General features: G+C 38.8%; 1 protein-coding gene across 1 annotated transcript in view; it reads left to right on the top strand.

Annotated features, from left to right (window-relative positions):
* CDC23 (cell division cycle 23) overlaps positions 1-26,600 on the top strand; it is a gene marked incomplete in the record, with an annotated part of 1,734,005 nt that overhangs the window by 1,126,943 nt on the left and 580,462 nt on the right. Inside the window, 1 exon segment of the mRNA XM_044069509.1 lies at positions 5,477-5,630. Coding sequence (XP_043925444.1) covers positions 5,477-5,630 — 154 coding nt within the window.

The following is a 26,600-nucleotide window of genomic DNA, read 5'->3' as shown; positions in this document are numbered from 1 at the left end:
CATTACCCATTGTCTGTACTGCCCTTTGGCATATCTACTGCGCCCAGGGTCTTCACAAAATGCCTGGTACCAGTAATTGCATTTTGCAGACAAAAATGAATTCAAATATATCCCTACTTGGACGACTGCCTTATTCAAGGAGAGAGCAAGGACATTCTGCTAAAGCATCTGGCGTTTGTAAAAGATTATTAATTTGCCTAGGGTACACAGTAAACGAAAAGAAATAAAAACTAATGCCCTCTCAAGAGATAATATTCCTGGGTGCATGCTTAAATACAACTGCCCAGATGGCTTATCTCACGCTAGACAAGCAAAGGCAACTGACTCATTACTTTCAAATGATGGCAACAAAGACCCAGCTACCTGCAAGAAAAACTCTGCAGGCTTTGGGCTGTATGGCTTCCTGCATTCTACTAATTCTATGTGCAAGACTGCATATGAGGAAGCTACAATGGTATCTAAAAAGTGTTTGGATTCAACATTGCCACAGCCTGGAAACAATAACTCTTATTCCCTGCCTGCAACAGGAGTTTCGATGGTGGGCACTAGCCTGTCACCACAACAAGGGACAGCCTTTCACTTTACCCACAGTCAGGTAGACATTAGCAACAGATGCATCGGATTATGCCTGGAGGGCACACAGGGCAGGAAAATGTATTCAGGGCACGTGGCCCGCGGACCAAATGCATCTTCATATCAATCAAAAAGAGATGCTAGCTGTACAGAATGCCCTGACAGCCTTCAAGGATCTACTACATCCAGGACAACTATTAGTAAAGACTGACAATAGTACAGTTATGTGGTACAGAAACAAGCAAGGGGGCACACATTCCAACCCATTCTGCAGGCAAGCCATGACTCTGTGGAACACAGCACTGACCTATCAAGTACATCTGCAGGCACAATTCCTGCCAGGAAAGTAAAATACTCTGGCAGATGAACTAAGCAGAAACCTCATGGACCCTCACGAGTGGAAACTAGATCCACAGGTCTTCAGCATGATAAGGAAATGGGGATGCCCAGACAGATCTTTTTGCCTCCCCTCACAACTGCCAACTACAGAGATTCTGCACAAGGACTTATCACTCACAAGCATGAAAAGTGGATGCTCTATCATTCAGCTGGAAAACCCTAGCAGTTTATGCCTTTCCACCACTGCCTCTCCTTCCCAAGGTACTCCTAAAAGTCAGACAAGAGAAGCCAAAAATGATTCTGATTGCCCTAGACTGGCCACGCCAGCACTGGTACCCAATCCTAAAGAGCTTGTCAAGGCCCAGCCTGGACTTTACCTCAAATTCCTCATCTTCTGACTCAACAAAACAATCAGATCCTGCACAGCCATCTCAGAACCTTAAATCTAGCTGCATGGCAAATATAGCTACTCAGAACACACCTCTCTCTAAAGCTGTTATGGATGTCATTTTGGAAGCCAGGAGGCCCAGCACCAGGAAATCTTATGCAGAAAAATGGAAGAGATTCTGTGCTTGGAACCAGGTACAAGGACTTGAACCACTTGTTCCAAATATTCCTTAGATTTTACAATACTTAACTGAGATGCTGGACAAAGGCCTATCCTTATCAATTAAGATCCATGCCTCTGCCATTTCAGCTCATTACAATACGGAACCTTCTATTTTCTCTCATCCACTGCTAAGACAGTACCTCAGAGGGGCAAAAAACATAAGACCCCCAAGGAGAGCACCAATACCTACATGGGACCTCAACTTTGTTTTGGAAAATTTCACACTGCCTCCTTTTGAGCCAGCCAATACAGCTGATATAAAATTCTTATCATGGAAAACTGCTCTGCTCCTAGCAGTAACTTCAGCAAGAAGAGTCTCTCAGTTACAGGCATTAATGGCAGTGGAACCCTTTATAATTTTTCATCCGGACAGGGTTTCTCTGAGGACAAACCCAACATTTATGCCAAAGGTTGTATCCAGTGTGGCTGTTAACCAAACCATTAATTTGCCAACATTTTATCCAAATCCCCAGAATAAAGGGGTGAGACTTCTGCACTCTTTGGACGTACACAGGCAGCTACTCTTCTTCTTGGACAAAAAAAAAGCTTTCAGAAAAACTGAGCAACTGTTTGTAGCATATGCTGCAGGATCACAAGGAAAGGCTATCTCAAAGCAGACTGTTTTAAAATGGATAGGACACTTTATTAGTCTCTGCTGTGCACAGCATGGCAAGTCAGTGTCTAAGAATATTAGGCCACATTCTACCAGGGCAGCAGCCACTTCAGCAGCCTTTTTCAGAGGAGTACCAACCAAGGAAATTTTGGAGGCTGCAACTTGAGTTCAGTGCACACCTTTACCAAGCATTATCACTTACCTCTTTATTCATAAATCTAGAGCAGGCTTTGCCACTGCAGTTCTGCAGGGCCTCATAGCCACTCCTAATCCTATTTAGACCCAACCGCCCTACCTCAGCTTTGGGATTCAATCCAAGTGTAATGACTGCAACAGTGAAACACGATGAACATAGTGCAGTTGTGTACCTGCCATAAATGTAGATGTTAGAGTGTATTCACTGTTGCAGTCCAGGTTACCCACCCTCCATGTGGTGTATTTGCTTGTAGATGAAGGTATTGGTTTTATTTTACTGTATGTTTTTATAAGCAATATGTATTGCCTACCTTCTTGGGGGCACCTGACATCTGGGCAAGAAAAACTGAAGAAAATGGCGTCAGCTGCATCTTATATACCCCTGGCACACTGACATCAGGGAAGAGGTGACAGCAACCAACGCCGGACCAGGACTTTGGAATTCAGGCCGACGACTGCAACAGTGAATATACAAAGATATATATATATATATATATATATCTTTATATGTTTAAATATGCCAACTCCAAGAATGTATAACAGGGAGGAAAGTAGAGATATCATTCTACCCATTGAAGTACAATATTACCCATCCTTCATACTGTATGCTGCTTAAATATACCAGTTCCAAGATCACATGACACTAGAGCAATATCAGAGAAATTGTTCAATCTTGCCATTCAACCTTAAAAAAGTCAACCAAAAATAACAGCATTTTGACCAACAAGACATCACCTGGGGGGGGGTAGGTATACACCAGAGTTCCAATGTGAGCCTACTCCTGTTATTAAAGCAAGCAGATTGGAGGAGACAGATCATCAAAGCTACTGCTTGTGGATTTCTTTTCACTGCTGCAGACTCTGAACAGGAACTGCAGCAAATGATGGAGGACTGAAAAAGGTATGTGGACTTGCAATGAGTCTAGACAAGACCACGATCCTGGCAGGAAATGAGAAAGTCTGAAGAAACTGAAAACTATGGTAGGGAACATAATGACACAGGATAAGAGCTTCAGGTGTCTGGGAGGTGTGGTTGAGGAAAAGAGAAATTAGAATGATAATGTCAAAGCTAGAATCAGAGGTACCGTTGCCAGCTTGCACAAAGTGTCAGGGGTAATGTGTGACAGAATACAGAGGAAAGTCAAACGTAAGGTGTTCATAACATCATTTCTCAACCAGTGCTTCTGTATGCCTCAGAAGGAGGAGCAGCTGAGGAAGCTTGAGGTGATGTAGATAGTGCTTCAGATGGCCAGTAGAATGCATACTGTGGGACAGATGAAGAAATAAGGATTTCAGACTTGAAGCCAGAGTAGCCCCAGGTCAAAGCGAATGGATAGCAGCAATTCAGTCACATGCCCAGGAAAGTAGAAGTTGATTTAATAAAACAAATTTAGGGGGCAGAAAGGAAGAAAAGAGGAGATGAGGACAATCCAGCCAAGAGATGGATAGATTGTTTGAGGAAAGCTGGAATTGAATCGGGAGAGGTGGTAACAGTTGATGCAGTACCCCAACCCCATATAAAAAAGGAAAAAGGGAATTGATGAGGAGAAGGGAGACATTACTGTTTGGAGTATTTGAAACTAAGCTTTTGTGCACTTGATTGTAAAATTAGATGTATTGATATGACCATTGGTATAAGAGTATGCATATGTTCTGCCGACAGGAGACATTGGAAAACACCAGTTAAAATTGTGTAAAACAGGTAACCAGGCTAAAACAAATGTTTTATTCTTGTGAGCAGTGTAGTGGATGTTTGTAATGCACAAAGCAGCAGAGTATGCAAGATAAAAAGTAAAAATTAAAATAGGGTCAAAGAGTCTTTTTTTGTGACTGATACATTTTTTGCCTTTTGTATCTATGAGGTAAGATGGGGACTTGTTTTTGAATAAAAGTTAAGTGTTACAGCTTTGTGCTTTCCAAGGTGGCACATTCTAGATGTCATTGACATAGCTGCATGTATGATAACCCCTTAGTGGTTATAGCACCTACATTTTTGGATGTGCTGCTTTGAGGAGAAGTGTTATGTAAGAAGACAAGGTAGATTTGGATAGGTTAGATGTAAATACAATTGTGTGACAAGATAAGGAGCTGTAGATGTAGTCTTTCAGAAAGATTGCCTGTTTAGGGTAGAGAAGAGACTGCAATGGTGAGCTGTGAAAGGTGCTAGTAGACATCTACTGCTGAGAATGTTTTGTAACTAGATTAGCAGAGACTTAGGATCACTGAATCACAGAGGATTTAGAGAGAATGTGTGACAGATTTGTGCCTAATGTGAGATAATAGTTTTTGGCTGAATGTAGGCAGCCAAGCAGCTGTACATGTTTTCACCATTATGTTGATATGAAAGGGCAGTCCAGGGTTATGCCTAAATATGTCATGTGAATTCATTTTAGGTTCCATTGGCAGTGTCAATGGTGAATTTAGGGTAAGTAGCGCTCTTCTCTATACTACTAATGGAGAGGCTTGACAGACTTTTAATTTTCAGGATCTGAGTGTTTTCTCCACTCTACTGTGTTTAATCCTTTTTTTGGAGCGCAAATTGAGCAGAGATGATAACCAAAATTTACAGAGGAGTGTGGTGTCACTAGAATATTGCATTAAAGTTGCATTTGGTTCATGTAAATGATGTACAGGGGAGGACCAAAGATGGCTCCCTCAATGACTTCCTTGTTTGCTGTGAAGTCAGTATGAGGATTTTCAGAATAGTTGGCAGTCTACTCAAGGGAATTTGAGTTAGTCCTAGAGTAGTAAGGTTCATCTGCCTATTGTCAAACATTTTGAACAAGTTCAGTAATAGTGTGGCACAGCTTGGCTTTAAGTAAGACCGTGTGCATGCTTTCTGAACCTTTTTCATCACATGCTTTAGATGCAACATTTTCTTTGGCTTGTATTCTTAATCAGTTTTGAATTTAGGATGCCAGTGTAAAGAATGTATACAAATTTACCAAAGTATAAGAAAGTTGAAACCCTCTGAGCAGCTGTAAAGTTCATAAGGTTTTGTGATGCAGTCAGAATGCGTATCTTCATAGCAACTTTCCATAACATTTTAGCCAATACTGTATTTGATTTTGCCAGCCAAGAAATATAAATGTTTATTTTAACCCTTATGTTTCAGAAAAGCACAATTAATTAATTAACTGTTTTCAGGTAACTACTACAGCCTCAGATCCCAGCATGAGAAGGCCGCACTGTACTTCCAGCGAGCTTTAAAGCTAAATCCTCGCTACCTGGGAGCCTGGACCCTGATGGGACACGAATACATGGAAATGAAAAACACATCGGCTGCAATACAAGCATACAGGTACAAGCATAATCTTAAGCATTAGGGGAAAAACAACTAAATCAGGCCTATGGGTTTCACACTACATTTCACTGGTACTCAAAATATCTTTTTTCAAGAACATTTCTGTCGGCAGTCTACATCTTTGGTCCTGTAGTTAGACGCACAAAAATTCCAGCAAAATCTTTTTTCTTCTCATCATATAAACCAAATGTAGGTGGCATACTGTTTAGTTTCCAGGTCCACAACTTTTTGCAACACTTCTGCAGAACTTCAGTTTTCATTCTTGTTTGTTTAAAGGCACAATCAACCCCTGGAAAACAAAGTTAATCACAATTGGCATACAATATTCATTGCTGCTTCTACAGGATGAGTTCTGAGGCAGTGGCAGCTACTTTTTTTTGCTTGCTTCTTGGAGAGTTCACAAATTCAATGTGTTTTCCACAACTTCAAGCTCATTACATTGCTCTGGTTAATAAGAGCTGTTCACAGGTTTCATTTTAGAGCAGTACAGTTTAGTCACCATGAAATGATAGATTGCACTTGTCATTCCTGTGTTTGTTGATTGGGTTTTATGAAATCTCGAAAACACAGATGTCAACTTTCAAAATCCACAAAACAGAAACCTCAGCAGGAAAAAAACACTTTAATGTGAACCAGCAAAGCTTTCGGATACAATCCTTTATCAATACTAACATACAACAGTTCTTGTCCTATATATATATATATATATATATATATATATATATATATATATATATATATATAGGTCTAACTAGGTCATGTGACTGACAGCCAAAAAATCATATGACCTGTATCTTCAAATACACCAGTTTATAGTATCAATATTAGTATTAATATAATAATGAAGGTATAAAATGGCATATAAAACATATATACATAAACTACATATAAAACATATAGTATAAAAATATAAAATACATATGTACATACTATTGAATTTACATATCACAATCTAGACCTACTTAGTTTAACTAAAATTGGTTTAAGGCTAACCATACTATTTAAGCCAGGCAAAAAGTCACTGGCAAGCCTCAATATCCACCCATATTCTTTGATTTCCAAAATATTATTGATATCCCCACCTCTGGGGGAAGTTGAACAGAATCTATGGCCCTAAATTTAAAATTATGTTGCTGTCCACAGTCCATAATATGTCTATATAAAGCATTCCTATCTATGCACCTCCTAATATCAGATTTATGTTCTGTGATTCTTTCTTTAAACTTACGTGTAGTTTTTCCTACATAGAAGGAATCACATGCTACACATGTAGCTAAATATGCCAAGTGCGTTGTTGCACAGGTTGCTGCTGCATGAAACTTAAATGTCATCCCACTTACCGGGTGAACAAATATGTCAGTCTTCTCATCAATAATATCCTCACAACATGAGCAATTGTAACACTTATACGTGTCAGGGCTGCCAGAAAGAGGAATAGTACTACCAGTGGGAAAGTCTTTATAACACAGCATGCTCTTAAGACTTCTCATATTTTTATAGGCAAAGGACGGTCTATTACCTAAAGTTACTTTCAAGTCATTAGAAGCCATTAAGATTATCCAATTCTTAGATATAATTTGTTTAATGAGAGGTGTTCTCATACTATAAGAGGTCACATATCTAACTACTGTTTCATGCGAGCTAGGTGTACTAATACCCCTCTCATTTGAAGTACTACTTAGAAGAATTGGCCCCAGCACAGTCTTCCTATCTTCCAACACTTTCCTTTCCTCATCTGACAATAGCGTATCATCATATCCACTAAATGTAAAATCTGCTAATATATCATCCAGCTGTTTATCAAAACAATAATCATCGGTATTAAATCTACTTAGTCTACATAGCTGAGACCTTACAGTGCTTCTAAAGGTATGTGGCGCATGCATACTACTAGCATGTGTATATCTCCCCGCACAGACATCTTTCCTATGTAGACTTGTCTGTATAAGACCTCCATCGATTGTAACATTAATATCCAGAAAAGTGATATCAGTTTCTGAATAACACATTTTAAATTTCAAAAAAGAAGACGGTACGGAATTTAAATATGCCACAAATTCATTCAAGTCTGCTAGTGTGCCATCCCAAAGTAGAAAACAATCATCAACAAACCGCTGAAAGAATATAATATTGCTGCTATATGGATTGATATCACTAAACATATATTTCCTTTCCCACTGGTAAAGTACCAAATTAGCGTACGTATTAGCTACAGAAGTGCCCATAGCTACACCCGTTAGCTGAAGATACAGGGATTCATCAAAGAGAAAGACATTATTCTTTAGTATAACGTCCATAAGACTACATATATTTTCAATTTTCCCAGAGGTGGGGATATCAATAATATTTTGGAAATCAAAGAATATGGGTGGATATTGAGGCTTGCCAGTGACTTTGTCTGGCTTAAATAGTATGGTTAGCCTTAAACCAATTTTAGTTAAACTAAGTAGGTCTAGATTGTGATATGTAAATTCAATAGTATGTATTTTATATTTTTATACTATACGTTTTATATGTAGTTTATGTATATATGTTTTATATGTCATTTTATACCTTCATTCTTATATTAACACTAATATTGATACTATAAACTGGTGTATTTGAAGATACAGGTGATATGATTTTTTGGCTGTCAGTCACATGACCTAATTGGACCTATATATATATAGGACAAGAACTGTTGTATGTTAGTATTGATAAAGGATTGTATCCGAAAGCTTTGCTGGTTCACATTAAAGTGTTTTTTTCCTGCTGAGGTTTCTGTTTTATGAAATCTCACATTTATAAATTCATTAAAACATAGAGGAACCACACAAAGGTACATCCAAAGACTTGCTTCCATCCTGTTTGGTCTCATGATAATCTCATTATCTGTTTTGGCTTCCTTCTGAGCTTGTCACTTCCTTTCTGGCAGATAACACCCCAGTAGGAAACCCTTCCACACAGAATAATTGCTTAAAAAAAGTTTGACTTTTAGCAGCATTTCCACTTTAAGAAACCCTGTAGTCTTCTGATATTGGATGTTGCCTCTCAGGGACTTCTGTATTTAATATTTAATATGTTATATCCACTTGATACTGTATAATTTAGGATATATTAGAATATTATATATATTTTTTATATATTTAAATTTCTACATATATATAATTTTACATACATATAATCTGCAATATTTATATTATTATTTTATTTTCTATATATATAATATAAATCATTGTGTGTTTTGTTTTGTTGTTTTACAAACAACACAACAATATTTAACTTTCTTTGATTTCTGTTTGCAGTCTTCTTGGTACTGTGCTTTTCTTACCGTGGCCATACTTCTGTATTTATAGCTAATCTATGTGATGGCTGTTTCCATGTTTAAATTTACTGCTTGTGTAAAATTTAAGATCTGATGTCATTTTCATCCATTCTTCATTGAATGGGTTCAGATCCGACTCTGCCACTTTCTCTGCGTTCTAGGATCCAACTCTCGACCTCCTCCCTTACCCATAATGCACCTAACCACTGTGGTACCTCACATCTTTTGTTGCTCTACAGTTCGGTCAGGATTATGATCTCTCAAGCTCGTTGTGGGTTTAGTGAGTTTAACATTTATATTTTTTGCTTTTTGTCTCTAAATCTTCTTTACTTTCTTTAGTAGTATCTCCACTACTTTCTTTCTAACTAGTATAATACCAAATTTTATTTTTCTTGGTAATCTTGGTTACTATTGTTGGTACCTTTTCTTCTTTTACCTCACTTTGAGGTATTTTTGTAGTAATACTATTGCTGGTATAAATATGCCTACTGGTTTTAAAAAGTGCACTTCTTGTGGGCAAAAGATCCCCAACTCTGATGCCCAAAGGGAGTCCATATATTGTCTAGACCTGGCACACTTGGACACCTCTTACTCCATCTGTGCTGTGTTTAATACCAGGGCCATAAGTGACAGGAGGAGCAAACGTTCTGAAAGGCGGCCTTTCAGTTTCTCCTCCATCTGGTACTTCCATATCAGGACCTCAAACCCCCTCTCATAAGTCCCAAGAAGCAATGAAAATGCTCCCCTGTGCAGTCTCCCAAGTCAGTGCTCTTTCTGAGCCATCTCAGAAGATTCCAAAGAGTTTGGATCCAAAGCCTTTGGATATGTCTGCTGTCACAAAGTCTCCTTGGCTCCGTAGTCCAAGGTTTTCCCCGGAGGCCAGTATATCCGAGGTTGAGATTTCCTTTCCTTCTGGAGACTCCTAAAAAGTCTTTCAGCCCACCTTCCACGTCTTCCTCTGTTAGGGCCTCCTGAAGTCTTCCTCAGGCAGAGGTGCCTAGTATGACGAGAAAATTCCTCAGAACACAAATCCAGATGGGGGTCATGCTAGCTACATCTCCCATCAGATCCTTGAGCTATAAACCTTCATTCCAGTCTGTTATCGCTCCTTCTCTGATCTGAATTGCTGTTTCATAGCCCTCAGATCTGAAGTCTCCGAGAGTCTAACCGTCGGAGCTGTAGATACTCCTATCTTATACTCCAGTGAATTCCCTGATTTGATCAACTCTTACTCCCCTGGAGCAAAACAAAAAAGTAACTAACCATGTGCAGGGATAAACAGCAGTTATTTTAAAAATTCAAAGTCCACAACTTACTTGAAGAGTTGCTTTTTTAAAAGTAATAGTTGTTTATTCCAAGAGTTAGAAGTGCTTATTCCACAAGTTTAAAATCCACAACATACTTAAAGTTGCTGCTTGTTCCACAAGTTTAAAATCCACAGTATAACTTAAAAGGTTGCAAGTGCAGAAGACACTTTCACCCTGGTAGGCTTAGTCAGGCAAAGAAAAAAAAAACAACTCTTCAAGCAAGTTGTAGACTTTGAATTTCTGAATTAACTGCTGTTTTTCCATGCTCATGGTTCCAGTTACTTTTTTGTTTTGCTAGTTTTCCCTTACTAGTAACAGACTTGTCACTGCACTAATACTACTGTTTTACTTTTACTCCCCTTGAGCTTGATGGTTCCCGGAGCTGAAATGTTGGCATCAGTTCCAAGGGGCTGACTGTGACTCTGAAGTTTTCAGAGCAGTCGCTTCCCCTCTGGGTTTTTGCTTTGGAAAGCTTGGCTCTAACTTCAGAATGGAGAGTCGGGGAGGGCCTTGGATGGTCTGCGCCGAGAGTCTCTGCTCTAGTCAGATTGTCCTCTGCTTCTCATGGTCCTTCCACGTGGTGGAGGGGGGTATTCTCTCACCCCAGAGCGGTTTCAACTTTTGCATTTTTGGATCCAATACCCGTTATCTCTTTGGATCCTGTGCCTACCCATCCTACACCTCTGGGACAACCAAGCAGTTCCCACCAGGGAATTCCCCTCTTCTTCCAAAACACCTCTGGAGCACCTCAATGAAGAGGTCCCTCGGAAGAAGTCTTATAAGAGGAGACACTTGAATTCCCTGCAGGAATCCCTCACAGAAGACACTGATTTTGATGAAGGGGGAAGGGTACCCCAGATCTCCACCTGAGGATGTCTCATTTGGTGAAATCTTCGAGCTCCTTCGTCAGAAGGGGTGATTAGTCTTCCCAAACTCTGTCCCTGGAGGAGTCGGTGTTCTTGGAAGCCTTCAGGTCTGAACCATCTACATCTTGCTTTATTCCAGCAGATGAGCTTCTAGAACTTGTTTCCCTGCAGGGCATGGAAGGAACCAGACTCTCTGAAACCAATCCCCAAATGCCTGAACAAAAATTTGAGCTCCCCTGACGGACAACACTGGACCAAATAAATTCCTGCAGATGCCATGGTTGTTGCAGCAGCCACTGAAAAGGAGCTGGCTGTGCGGAGCTCCACTGTCCATCCCTCTAATAGGGAGTCTAGGGCTTTGGACAGGTTTGGGAAGTGAGTGTATGCTTCGGCGACCTTACTTTACGGTCGCTGAATTACCTGCCACATTTCACTAGGTTACAGAGAGGCACTTAGTTAAGGAGCTCCCTATTTGTACTCCTGGGTCCATGTCTGCAGAGGAACAAAAGTCTTTTTCCAAACAACTGGCCACCCTGCAATCCGTTACAAATGCATGCATGAGGCTAATCTCGCATGCAGCAGAAGGTTCCTCAAGGGCAGCCAGTTCAGGCATAGCCATTAGGAGACGTGCTTGGATGTAGTCGTGTGATTTTGCAGAGCCCTTCAAGGCATTATTCATCAATGTCCCTTTTTATGGATTTTTGTTTGGGCCAACTGTTAGACACTTTCCTACAGTCTGCCTCGGGAAGCTGCTTTTCTACCATGCAAAGAGCTTTTTCTAGGAGTCAATGCGGTGGCAAAAAGATGTGCTGCTAGAAATCTCAAGGACCTTTCCAAGAGTCACTAAGGGATTTCCCCCAGAGGCAGAAGGGGAAATAGCTAGAAAAGAAGCCACTGCCCACAAAGCACAGGGTGTCTGCAGAATCAAGGGTCTCGAGATTCCTTCTCAGACAAATCCTTTCAGCGCTCCTGAAAGGTTGCCTGACTGTCCCCCTCTGGAGACATTCAGTGGGTGCTTGTCCTTGCATCTAAAAATGCCTGGAGAGCCATCACAAAAGATTTCTTGGGTGCAAAGGATCATATCCAGTGGATATTTCATTCCCGTTTTACAAGGATCGCAGAGGAAAAGAAAATGTCCCCCCTGATATTCCACCCAATCAGAAGGAATTAGCAGCCCTACATGTTCAAAAACCGTTGGAAAAAGTCATCTAAGAGATTCCCTCAGACCAAGGAGGATCCAGAATTTACTCAAGGTTCTTTTTAGTGCCAAAACAGGGGGACCTCAGACCCATTTTGGATCTCACTTATCTGAATGAGTTTGTAAAGAATTCCAAATTCTGGATGGGCGCAGTTCAGATCATTCTGCCACTCTTACAGAAGGATGATTGGATGTTCTCTATCAGTCTTCAAGACACCTACTCTCGCATCAAAATGAACAGGTGCTCTCGAAGATGCGTATGTTTCTGGCTGGGAGCTAGTCATTACCAGTTCAGAGCTATGCCCTTTGGTCTTACCACAGCCCCATGGGGTGTTCACCAAATGTGTGGCAGTGGTAGTAGCTCATCTAAGACTGCTCAGATTCAAAGTTTTTTTTTTTTTTTTTTTACTTACCTGATTGGCTCCTTATCACACTGACCAGGCATTTTCTGGAAAGAGCCAGGGGTCACTTGCTCCAGTTTATTTATTTTACATTTGTTGACCGGGATAGTCCATCTGGGTGTGAGTCCATTTTCAGTGGTGGCCCGGGGAGAAAAGCTCCAATAAAACAAGAATAGCAGTATCGGTTTGACATAGAATTTAACAGAAATATTTAGAGACAACAAAAAGTACAATATACAATAGACACTTTAGTGAAAAAGAGAAAGTTATTACAATATATTAATCGTGTGTGTGTGGATATATATATATATATATATATATATATATATATATATATATATATATATATATATTTTTTTTTTTTGAGGGGCAAGGAAGGGTCCATCTTTAGTTGATCTTTTGAGTATACTTTAATACGTGTACATATGTATACCCTTACAAAAGAAAAGGAATTATCAAATTATGCTCTTATTGTAGGTAGCTGATGTGTTAACAAATAGGAATGGGGTATACATGGAGACTATAAAATATAGGGAATGAAATTTGATGTGGGTTTATGTGGTATTAGCCTGGCTTGGTGCAGGAGCAGAGCCAGTTCGTGAGGTGGTCTTTGAGCAGATATTTGAATTGGTGTAGGTTGGTAGCATTTAAGATGTTAGTATGATGACCCAGAAGGTAAAACAATAAAGCATAGAACCGAGGAAGTTTAATCCACAAGCCACAAACAGTTCACATAAACGCCTCCAAATACACAGTACGTTTTCGTTTCTCCTACTTCATCAGATGTGGGCTGCTTCCAAAGCTAACACCTTTTATAGAGCACATTATTTCAATTAACAAATCAGCTTTGCTTCACTTTTTCTCAATTTCAAGTTGATTGCTTAGCAAAGGTGGTTTGTTAATTGAAACAATGTGCTCTATGAAAGGTGTTAGCTTTGGAAGCAGTCCACATCTGATGAATTAGGAGAAATGAAAATGTACTGTGTATTTGGAGGCATTTATGTGAATTGTTTGTGGCTTGTGGATTAAACTTCTGTTTCCTGTGGCAGCCTCGGGTTCTATGCTTCGGTTTACCTTCTGGGTCATCATACTGTCTAATTTCAAGGTTGTTTATCATGTTGGTGACTGGGTTACTTTATTCATTTATAGCATTTAGGATGTGTTGGGGGATTGAGTTCGAAAGTTTAGAAACGTGGTAGGAGTAGAGGGCGTCCCCCGGCTTTGTTGTTGCTTTTGGATACTTGGAGTGTTTTGTGTGAGGATCAGAGTTGCCGAGTGTTGGTATATGGTTGGAGTAATTGGTGTAGGGCTGGGGTTCTATTTGGCTGGTATTTTAGTTGGTGAGTAAAGACAAGTTGAGTATAAGTTAGTTGTGGGAATTCTAGCCAATTTATTTGTTGTAGGGCAAAGCAGTGGTGGGACCTATATGGGGACCTAGTGGCGAACTTGGCTTCATTACAGCCTAAAGAACTTCATTAAACAACTATAGTATTCTCACATATACTTGTCTCAGTTTCAAAATGGGTTTAATACTGTTCGTTTTATTAAGCCCTGGGTAAACATTAGATCTAAAAAAGTTTATCCATTTATATTCTGCTCTCTCTGTGGCATTCACAATGTCCCCTCCTTTCTTATTCTTGAAAACTCTTTGCAATAGCTTGAATTTAAAGACATGCTCATTTCCACAGTGTAAAATATGCTTGCTAAGTGCATTTGTTTCCTTATTTTCTGTTTAGAATTCTGCAGTTACTCCTTTTTTCTTGTTTTCAGATATTCCCCCTATTTTGCAATACTTTAATATTCATCAGTCCTAAATAATTCTTGTTATTTCTGAGCCATATCTCTCATTTCCACTCTTGTTTTAAACTCCACTTTAATTTTATCCCACTCCCTAGCTGTGGTTTTCAGAAAATTCTATTTTCTCTATTGGCTCCTGAGTTAAATTCCTATCTTTTCAACTGATAGGTGGGAAAGCACCAGTCTCTCGTTTTTATTTCATTACTTTGTCTCTTTATTTTAGGTATTATTGGTGCATAATCTGAAATAGTTATTGGGTACATTTCAAGACCTTCATTTAAATGCACGTGTTCCTGTGAGATATAAGATCTATCTAGCCTAGTCCAGTTTTTGTATCTCTGTGAATAATATGTAAATTCACTTAGAACTCCTAGCACTGAATTCACATCTTCCATGCCAAACATTTTCATAAATTTCTTCAAAAATCTACCCTTCATTATATTTTCCCTTCTGCCCCCGACACATCTTCACTGTTGCAAACCAAATTCCATTCTCCACTTATAAGTAATATTCCTTGTTGAAAGCTGATTATTTCTCCCAGACTTTTCTTAAGCTCCATTATAACAGTTTTATGAGGGATGTGAATGCATACCAGTGTAATCCTCCTCCCTAGCCAGTAGCCCCTCAGTACTATGTTTTTTCCCCTCTTCTATCACTATTGGAGTTTCTCTTGCAATTAATATAAGTACTCATCTTTTCCTTTGCCCTAGATATTCCACTGAATAAACATCATGAAAACCTTTCTTTATCAAATTCACATGTTCATTTCTTTCCAAGAGCGTCTCCTGTACCATAGCTATTTGCACTCTACATTTTTAATATAGTTCACTACTTTCTTTTTTATATTTATCTGTAAGACCATTCAGATGAAATACATTACAGAAAGCATCACATTTTATATAATTATTACCACCTTTTATTTATGACTGCTTTTTTGTTAAATGTCTGGTTCCAACTTTTATGTTACATGCATATACAGTTCAGCAAGTTGGTCTTTTATGCAGTTGTTTCTTGCCATAGCCATTTGCACCTATGCCACAGCTTACATAACTTTTGTTTTCTTGAAAGCCCTCAAACAGAACCAACCGCCCCCCCAAACACCACTAAAACATATTAACTTAATAACAACACTCAACACTATGTACATCTTCAAATATTGAAGTTTTTGCTTCCTACTAAGAATAAAAGTTCTAAGTTGATAGGCACACAGACAGGCTAGAGTTAACCAAGAAGAAAACTTAGTCATGCTAAGACACATGGTACAGCCTGTGGTATTAGTAAGTGCTATTTGATTTAGACTATCTTTGTAGCTCTCCCAGCTGAGAACACTTGAATGCTTTCAGTAAACGCTTTCTCCAAGCTGTTTTTCTTTATCAGATTGTCTTCTAGTGACACGTAAACCAGACACAAAACTGCTAAAGGTACCCTGTTTTGCAGAAAAAAAATTATAATAATTAATATTCTTTTTCATTTAGATGCTTTGTAATAAACTTGTTACTGGATAACACCTAGGATTTTAACACCATCATTTCTTTCTGCAAGCATGGCAAAAGCACACTGATTTTTATTTTGTCATACTCTTAACCAGACCCCCTCCTCTCTCTTTTTTCATTGCATTGCGTACATTTCTTAAAACTGAACAAAGTAAAAGGATGGGAGACGAAGAAAAAAAAAGCCCCCTGGTTATATTACTATCTCCATTACATTTTAAAAACTGAGAAAAGTTTACTTTGTGTAATTGATTTTGTGTTATCTTTAAGGCTCTCACAGCTGGGAAAATCTGATTGTTTTCAGAGAACATTATGTCCTAATCAATTTCTCTCTCCTTTTTTCCCCCCTCAGCCATTCCACTTCCACCAGACTGTCTCCAGTTTTTCTCTATCAGATTGTCTCCACGGAGACATGAAGACCAGCTGCAGACTTATTACTTAGTATACTGACATGCATTTAGAAAAAAGCCTCATAATATTTAATATTTTTTATTTACTTGCTCTGTCTTAAAACTAATCAATCCAATGTCCTTAATCAGTCATTTCCCCATGCAAGAATGAAAAAAAGCACATCAATTTTAACTTAGTTGTGGCTTTTTAACCAGGCTCCTTTTTATCATTGCATTGCCTTTATTTCTGAAAACTGTAAAAGAAGAAAGAGAAGAGGGGAGAAAAGAAAACCACCACCTGTTTACAATCCCCATTACACTTAAATAGCATGCAAAGAAAACCATGCACCACAAATACAGTTCTATTAAGAAACAAAAGTGTTGTTTACTTACAGTTAGCTTTGTACCCTCTTCCCCTCTCCAAAGTATTTTTCCAAACATCAATAACATGAAGTAGGGCAAGTCCCCCAGAAATCCAACAAATTTTGAAGAAGTTCACTATTTCCAGATTCTCTTGTTCTGTCATATTTCATAAATGTAGTTATTGCATTGTAATCCCACATTAAGTTACTGGTTTTATTACTGCTGCTCTCCCTCGCCCAAATCCTTTCTCTACTTCATTTCCAGTTTATTCTCGATTCTTCTAGTCAACACTCATGCACCGTTCCTTCTCTCCAACATTTTCCGTTGAAATACTGGAAAAGGTTTCACAGGTACAGTTTCTCTGTGGTCTGTATTACCAGAGGAACAAGAAAGAGAATCTCCTGTTTCACAGCTCACTTTTGTTGGACAAACCTTTGTATTTCTTCCTTAGCATGCACTCAAAAAATGATTTTGTCCCTCCAGGGAAGAATACTTTGAAGACAGATGGATACAGCAGTTTAAATTCTCACACCTGCAGCTTGCCTGGTGTACAGTGAATAATCTTTCTCCACAAACACTGTGCTGTTATCCCACCTTTAGTATTTTGTCCTCCTGCCACAGTTTTGTCAGAATCAACTCCTTCAGCTGGTAGGATTGCATCCTTACTATTAAAGGTCTAGGCAACTTTCTTATAGCTAGTTGAATTGTTATGAATGCAACCTTTCATAGCACTTCTGCTGTGAAATACCACTCTAGTTGCTTATTTGTTCTTTCATAAAGTTAATGCAGTCTGTTCCTTCCAGCTTCTCTGGTATAGCTGAAAATCTCAGGTTTTCTGTATGTGCTCTGTCTAATTCTATTATTTCTTGAAACATCTCTTCCTGAGCAGTCACATATTCAGCCAGCCTTTTCTTCATTTCATCCTCTGATTTTTGAACCTTATCTTATCTGAATATCTGTTTAAAGCTTCTTCCTTTTTTTCCAGCCTTTTGTTTGTGTTGATATACTGTATCGGTGTTTAGTTTATTTTAACCAGGTCTGTATGCATTTGTCTTGCATCTTCCTGTAGGTTTTTGGAAATCACATCTGAAGGTTGCATTGCTTTTTACTGAACAGCTACATAACTTTCCCCAGGCAATGTTGCTTCCTCACTTTTTGTAGCTGATTTTTTTCCAAAGTCTTCTGTATTTCTTTATTCTGGCATCCAAGCAATGCACTTAACTTGCCAGTTACTGAAATTTACCAGTAAACACAAGCATACTGACCACCTCTGAGTTTCGGTTTTCACACCGGGAGAGCTAGAAGCAAACTGTTACTCAGTGTGCAGCCATGGAACTCCTTCCCCCTTCTGTCTTGACAGATGTTCACACATTCTTTTTCTTTTCATTTTTCTATATAAAATGCTTGATGTCTACCGCAGAGGGCAATATAAATACATTTCTGAATCATAGTCAGCAAACATTGAGATATAAATCCTTTTTAGTAATAGGGTGGATTAGACTTTTGGCTGAATTAATATATTTAAAAAATGTGTATTTTAAACATTCAAAAGTACCAGAATGCTGGCTATTCTCTATTGTTCACCATATTCCTCTGTGCCTTATAACAGAGAACCTACATCGGGTTTGGGAAAGGGAACTTGGGACCCCAGTACTGATTAACAAGTGGGAAAGAATTGCCTTATATTATAGGTATGCCACCATGTCACATATATTTTTTTTGGGTGGCACTATCTTCATAAATTCTTTTATAGTAGAGTCTCAATTATCTGAATGTCGATTATCTGAAAAGTCAAGTTATCCGAACGCAGCCTTCCAAAGTCTTTGGGTAGGAAAAATGATAGTCTGAATATGTAAATGTTATATGCATCTACTTGTGTGTTTTTTGAGCTTTTAGCCTACTCGTGTCTGAAAAATATTCTTTATTGTCCACAGGAATCACTGAATGGTTGAAAATGTATTCCTGCGTGCAGAAAATACAAGATTTTAGAAGTTTTTTATATCTGTTCAATTATATACTTGATTATCCGAACTACGCTAGGTCCCAGTTAGTTTAGGTAATCGAGACCGTACTGTACATCCTTCTAAGCTACACAGAATGTTCCCAACTGTGTGTTTATATATGTTGAAGACATGAACAAATGGTACTAGATGAATGGTGATGTTAAAGTGCAATTTAAAATATACATAAATAACATTAATTACCTTTTAGTCTTGAGTCAGGAATGACTATTTAGGATGTGTAAAACATTTCCTTTGATTTAAATGCACATACGTCAGGGCTGGGAGACTACCTTCACAATGTTAAAAATCATTCTCACCAAGCAGTAAAGTCGCACAGGTGTTTTATAATCTTTATCAGTAACTTGCATGCAGAATTTTTACATCAGGAAATAGGGTCTTTTCAGACCCTTGTGCTTCTCTCTCAGTGCTGCATGTGAACATGTAATCGCATTATGTTTTTAGCAACAATAATGATTTAGAAAAAAAGCCACCTGGCTTGGCAACCATTTTTTTTTCGACCTCGTAAATTTCAGTACCAGTAACATTTATCTCCCAAACATTACTTGTAACTATCCATCCCTGCCTGAGAAGGTCCAAGCTTACATAAAATAAAATCTTTCACATTGTGTACTTTCCTCCCTTCCTGGGCATTCCAGACGCTGTAGACCATAGTACATCCCTTAACCCCTTCAGCACTTTACCTTCAGTCATCTGTTAATACACTTTACAGCTTAATATTAGAATGCAGTTGTGAAACACTTAGAACTACAATAAGTATCTATGGATTTCATAACCATGCATTTTATATTGCATATCAATTTTAACGCAAATATTTAACATTTTATTTGTGCAGAAACTGTAAGTTAATATGCATTTTGTGTAGAATAATCATGAGAGATGCATTTTTCTCTAACAGACTCCCCACTTTGACACTGTGTCATAAAATACACAATTAAATTTTGATTTTCCTTAATTTTATAAAATATACCAGCATCATAATATTCACCATTTATCATTTGCAGTGATTGAATTTTTATTCATCTATCATCAGGTACAAGTGGCATTTCACGTGCAGGTGCGATCAAGCACTTTGTGGTTACAGCCTTTAGAACAGAAAATATTAAAACAATTAAAAGAATAATACCCAGTTTTATACCTTGTGATATGCTAGTTCCTCTGTTACCAAATGCACTGCCCAACCATCCAAAAAAATGTCCATTGTTTAGAAGTGCTGTCCAAATCTTTGGCCATGTGCTCCATGAAACTGGCCAATTTTTCTTGTTCATTATGATAGTCCGTAATATAAGAATAGCAGCGATTTTTGTGAGGGCATATGACTCCCTCTTTTGTAGCAGGCATTTTAGAATGACAGTCTGTTCTGTAACAACACTACAATTCATATAGCAGTAATTTTTCGGTTTGTCATTGTGATGTGAAGTATGGTTGGCTACCTCCTGAAGAATATGAGCAAGCATGGTGATTTTAAGCATTGTCCTTTGCACTCCGTACCCATGAGTAAACTTGAAATAATTTCCTCCACCCAGTGGATTTCCCACTTATTTCTGTCTATCTGCAGGAGGGTTCTCTAAATGTTGAATAGCAGGAGTAATATAGCCCACAAAATAACACCCTGACCAGTTTGTGGGTGACTAGGAGGTAGACATGATCACCACAAATGTAGTAACAATCCTCTGTCGTGCCCATGCCATGCCCCCAGTCATAACTTCTTACCTGTAAAGAGTTCAACACACTTTTCTGTCTAATGTCATTGCATTTGTTGATTACCACTGGTGTACAGTCCCATTTCTGGCATAACATGCGTCTCCACGATTTGTGGTGGCAAGTTGAGGAGAGACAACCTTTTAAAAAATTAATCACATTATGCCAGGTTAGATTAGTATCACAAAGTTCTTTTTCAAATGTTACCCTGTGATGCAGGAATTGGAATCATGGGAGTCCCTGCCTTAGAATGTTGTATGCAAACATACACAACAGTTTGTCACATTTAAGTCCACACCTTACCGTTGAAGAACCAACAGGAAGATATTTTCTCTCTACCAGCTTATTAAAGGAAACAGCAACAAAAGCAGAACAGAAGTACCTGTTGTCATGGGATTCATCATGAGGTGCTCTTTTAGTTGAATTTTCTCCTTATACGTTTCACTGGGGCAGATGATTTGTCCTTCACACTTCAATTTTCTTTTGCTGGCAACGATGATTGGTCTTACAGTGGGATGAATGAATTCAGGTTGGTTGTTTTGCACAGCGGACTGCAGTCAGGGTGGTGATTAGAAGGTAAAGGGCCCTTCCACCTCGGGCTCAGTTCTTTCTTTGTAAGTTTTTCACATAAACTCAGTCACCCAGCTGCAGTTGGTGACAGGGCTGGTCAGGTGGTAGAGGAAGTAGAGGTACTGCTGTAAGAAATAAGCTTTTTTTTGTTATCCATTACAGTTGATCTTTTCATTTGACATAGGGGAAGCAACTGGAAGGGCTATGGTTCTTCTCATTAGCATTTCATAGGGTCTCAAGTTTCCTTGTAGAATTCAGTGTGTTTGACCATTTAAGGTTTGTTTAGTACAAATCTTTGAAAAAAAATTTAAGGGTCCCATTAACCCTTTCTACTAATCCAGATGATTGTGGATGGTTAGGACAGTGAAGACTCAACTTAAAAAAAATTTGCATAGCTCCCTGGTCATGGAATTAAAATGAGTTTTCTGGTCACTATTAATAGTACAAACTACACCAAATTTACAGAATCTATTTTGTGACGTGGGTGAGCGTTTACCCTTGTAGAAAACATGCAAATCACTACTAAAAGATATTGTAAATTATGTACTTTAGTCATTTTAACAAAGTCCAGCTGTACATTAACAAAAGACCACCACCTTAATATTTGCTGACATTGTATTCTAAACAATCCCACAGCTGTTAACATACTGAAGTATCAAAGAGGAGACATGAGTGGTATACCAATTTTGGGTAATTTGATTAAGTAAAGCTCTTTTACCTGCATGGGCTAGAAAAAGATATGCCGTTACCAGGTAAGGTAGCAAGGAGGCAGGCATCCAGTCAGCCATCCGGATGTCGCCATATTCCATCAGAGGATTTAATACATCCATCTTTGAGCCACCTCTGAACTTCTCCCTGTGATGCTTCAGCTTAAAACCTGTCACTTTATCAAAATCAGACATGTCATCATTATTTTGCAATAGCATTACATAAGAATAATTACTTCTGTAATCTGCATGGTGATGTAATCTGCCAAATTATCTATGCCCTTTTGATGGGCACACAGTGACAATTTTTAACAGCAAAAATATCCCACTATTTTGTTAAAATATTTTTGCGACTAAATCTTCATTTTGATCAGGCACCATCCACAAATTTAATTTGGCATTGTGAATAATAGGAGTGTCCTTTAATTCCTTTCTAGAAGTCTCTCTCACACACACACACACACACACACACACACACACACACACACACACACACACACACACACACACACTTTACCAATATCTTATTATCCAATTATTATAATATCCAATATTGTCTTTTGCAATAGATAAAGATGCAGGATTTAAAACAGAACAGCTTATTAGAGAAAACTGATGGATCACAAAAAAAAGTGCACATTCATATTTAGATGTGCAGTCAAGAGGGGGTTGAGTTTCATTTTAAGTAATAAAGATGATTCAGAGTGAGGGATAGCTACTGTAAGATCCTATTCTGAGATATTAAATGACCAAGATAACTTACCTGAGGGTAACCATGGCTGTAATTTTTCTGTTGACACTGTGTCCTTTTCCTGCAGGGATAGTTAAAAGATGCATGGTATCCTGCTAACACAGCTGAAAAGAATCCGATGCTATTAGTAAATTATTTACATATTGCACTAACACAGACCCACCTGGCAATGTCACATCCTTTAAATATTTTTTAGAATTTGGGAAAATAAGAGATTCAGTGCATCTTTGTGGCAACCGTGACCATGTATACTACTGTCCCTTATAAGTAAATGTAAACAGAAACCAGCTTTCAGAATGGATAGGTATAGAAAAGAATGGTGAACAGAGATCTTACAGAAAATATTTTGCTGTAGATGGTATGCAGCTTAAGTAATCATTGCTGGTTTTGGAACCACAGGAAAAGTTGGCAATATTGCATTGTTTACAGCCCTCAGATCTTGCACAAACCTATAAGTATTTTTTTTTTTACAGAGTGAATAGGAGTATTACAAAGACTTTCAGCTGGCACTATTTGTTTCATGTATCAAAGACTGAATTACAGGTTTGATTTTCTGTTGTGCTTCTGATTTCAGTGGATACTGTGGAATTTTAGGGAGGGGTTTTGATAAATTTAATTTTATTTTTACAAGCTTTGCAGATTTTAATATACCTAGTTTCCTTAACATGTTTAAACCATAAGTTAGCAGGTACCTGCTGCAGCAGTTTTCAGTTGGCTGTATGCCTTATAGATGAAGGGAAGGTGGTCCACACAGCATATCCGGACCTCACTAAGGCGTTCAACACCATCCCACACTCAGGAATCATAGACAAACTCACCAGCTTAAATATCAACCCCCATGTCACGAGATGGGTTGCCAATTGGCTCTCAGAACCCACACGGTAAGAGTGGCAGGCACCATGTCTGACTCTAAACCAGTCACAAGCAGAGTCCCACAGGGGTCAGTCCTGGGACCCCTCCTGTTCAGTATATATTTCTCCGAAGTACAGGCAAAGGCGGAGGGACTGTGGCTAACCAAGTTCGCAGATGACTATAAATTGGGTGCAGTAATTGACTCTCCAGCTGACACAGACATCCTGCAAAAGGGTCTCACAGAGACAAACATCTGGTGTCAAAGTCACGGCCTCAAGCTAAATGCCAAAAAATGCATAGTAATCCCATTTGAGAAAAACAAAGTACCTACAAACTAAAACATAGATGGGAATCCACTAAGTACAGAAGAAGTAATTAGGGACCTGGGTACCCAACTAGATAGCCTGCTCTCCTTTGATAACCACATAGGCGAAACGGTCAGGAAATCCTATGTGGCACACCTGATCACAAAGGGTTTCTCATCCAGATCCAAGGAGGCGATTGTGCCCCTTTACTCATTCATTAGGCCCATAATAGAGTACAATGCCCCCATTTGGGATGTACCTCACTAGACACCTGCAACAACTAGAAAGACCACAGAAGTACCTCACTAAGAGTATTAAGGGCCTTAAACAATTACCCTATGAAGCATGATTAAAAAAGCTCCAGCTCTTCTCAGTCGCTTACAGTCTGCTCAGAGGTGACCTATGCCTGACCTATAGGGCCATGTCAAGCCCTGAATTAATGGACATGCTTCACCTCAAAAAAACGAGATCCCTCAGAACCACTCGTTCTAGCAACTTGGATCTGTGTACAACAATAAACGGGACATGCTGGAGGGATAGATTCCTGTCCCAGCGACTCCCCTCAATCTGGAATTAGAATCCCAATCCATATTCGACAGAGCTCCTCTCTGACCCTCTTCAAGAGAAATCTTGATGAGTGGATGTGTAATCGTAAGTTCTACCCTGGGATCACTTCAGGAGCTCTGTTGACATAGGCCCAGGTTACTAATCTAATGGGGAGGCGAAAGCCATCACTCTGTGGCTAGGCTTATAAATGCCCATGGGCAGATAGCCTAGTACTTACCTAAACACCTTCAAAAGAGTTTTCTTAACTTTTGCCAATAATTCTGTTACTTGCCCCTCTGATTTTGTAGGAGCATCTAGATACACCCCTTCTGGTGTACAGTAAATGGTACAACCCAGCTTGCACAGCTGATTTACTGGCACAGTTTTACTTGAATAAAATGTTTTTCTTCTATTGGACCAAAAGAAATGGGTATAGGTTTTAAAACAGGATACGTAGCAGTAGCATTTGTTAAACCAACTGCCTTTACTTTGTTTCGATACTGGTATTTGACTGTTTAAAGTAACTTTTAATACAGATCTAGTCCTGCCAGTTTCACAAGGAATGGAATTTCCTTTGCATTTATTTCTGCTTTAACATTGGGTCCTTTTTGATCCACTGGCAGCAGAGAGTCATGTTTTATTCTTGATTTATTAACCTGATGTAGTCAATATGGTGATTTGCAGCCCTTAAGGACTTTGTCTTTTTCCTACCTGTCTATAAGCAATTGCTTTATTTGATTTTGTACAGGGAACTTGCACAAAGGCAGCTGCAGTAGCTGGTTTAGCTTGTTCATTTGGGTCTGGTATTTCTGAATGTTTATCCAACACTGCTTTGATGACACAATCTGCAGGAGCTTTCCCTTTATTTTGCCTACATGCCTGACGCACTTTTTTGTAATTTAACAATGGGCAGCCGCGTTGGTGCAGCGGTTAGCTGTGCCGCCTCACAGCAAAAGGTTCTCCGGTTCGATCCTCACATGGGGTGCCTTCTGTGTGAAGTCTACATATCCTCCCTTTGGTCGCGTGGGTTTCCTCTGGGTGCTCCGGTTTCCTCCCACATTCCAAAGACATGCTGTAGGTGGATTGGACACTCTAAATTGACCCTAGGCATGAGTACATTCATGTGTGGGCCTTCTGTGGAAGGTTGGACGCTGGACTGGCAACTCGACATCATAAAACTCCACTGCCAATCATGAGTGGACAGGTGATCCGCTGTGGCGACCCCCTAACTGGGAAAAGCCAAAAGAAGAACAAGAACAATGCTCTCCTTTTATCTATAGTGCATTTCCTGTGGGAGTAAAATTTGTTATTTTAACCTTTTCAAGTAACTGTGTTCTTATTTAATTTGAAGTAACTTCCCGAAGCAGCCGGTTTAAATCTGTCAAAGTAGGGTTGTGATAGTATTTTTTAAAGCCTCCTTAAACCTTCATGGATGTTTTTTTTTACACTTAGAAAATATTTAGACATAGTATGCAAATCAGCATTAGCCCCCCCCCCCAAGTTTTTTTAAAGGTGCCAAAAGATCCTCTCCAGAGGCAATAGCCTCTTGTCCTACCCTATCATGTGAATGCTTGTGATGAGTCACAGGAGTGTCAAATACTAGTGTTCCTGTTGAAACAGTAGAAGCTTGTTGAGAATGATAGGAAGAAGCAGAAGCAAAAAAGTTTGACTACAGATGCCTGTTCTAAAGATAAGAAGTGAACAGTAGAACTAAGTTCAGATATAACAGTACCACTCTGACCTTGTGTTAAAAAATTCAGAGGTCTGAGAAACAGTAGAATCTTGTACAGGAAACATCCATACCGGTACATATGGAATGGGGTGCACTAGCTACTAGAGGATTATCAGCCTCTTTAGAAGTCTCTGCGTTTTGGCCACCCTTAGTTTTTTTCCAAACCTGCCAAAACAGGATAAAGTGATTCCCTTTAAACTTTCTTAACATCTTTTACCTGTTATAACAGTTTATTATTAGCATCCTGTAACCTCCTTAATGCTGTCTCTCTCTCCTTTTTAAGAGCTGCAGTGTACCAAGAATAAAATACTGACATTTGTTCTTGTTTTTCTTTTTCCAAAATACATTTCAAGTTCATTAATTTTTCCCAATCATAAGTTCCATTTAAAAGAAATACCCACCAGAACAAGTCTTAGTAAGCTGAAACCAGTCATGCAAATACTTGCAACTTCCTTTAAATAATTATGATAAATAAAATATGCAGGTGTTCCCCTTTAAGGGATTCAATGTTGCTTGCTTATCTTTGTTCCCATTGTTCTCTCTCTCTTTTTTTTTTTTTTTTTTAAGATGTACCTTACAGATCCTGGCAGATCAGAGGAAAGAAAAATAACTACATCAATCCACACACCATTCAGGGGAGGGAAGGGTAGGACTTCTGTCATCATGC

The sequence above is a fragment of the Protopterus annectens genome, chromosome 4.part0, assembly GCF_019279795.1.
Source record: "Protopterus annectens isolate FY-2018-M chromosome 4.part0, PAN1.0, whole genome shotgun sequence".
Taxonomy (NCBI): domain Eukaryota; kingdom Metazoa; phylum Chordata; order Ceratodontiformes; family Protopteridae; genus Protopterus; species Protopterus annectens.
Note: the sequence above shows the minus strand (reverse complement) of the source record. Positions and strands in the feature narration are given on the sequence as shown.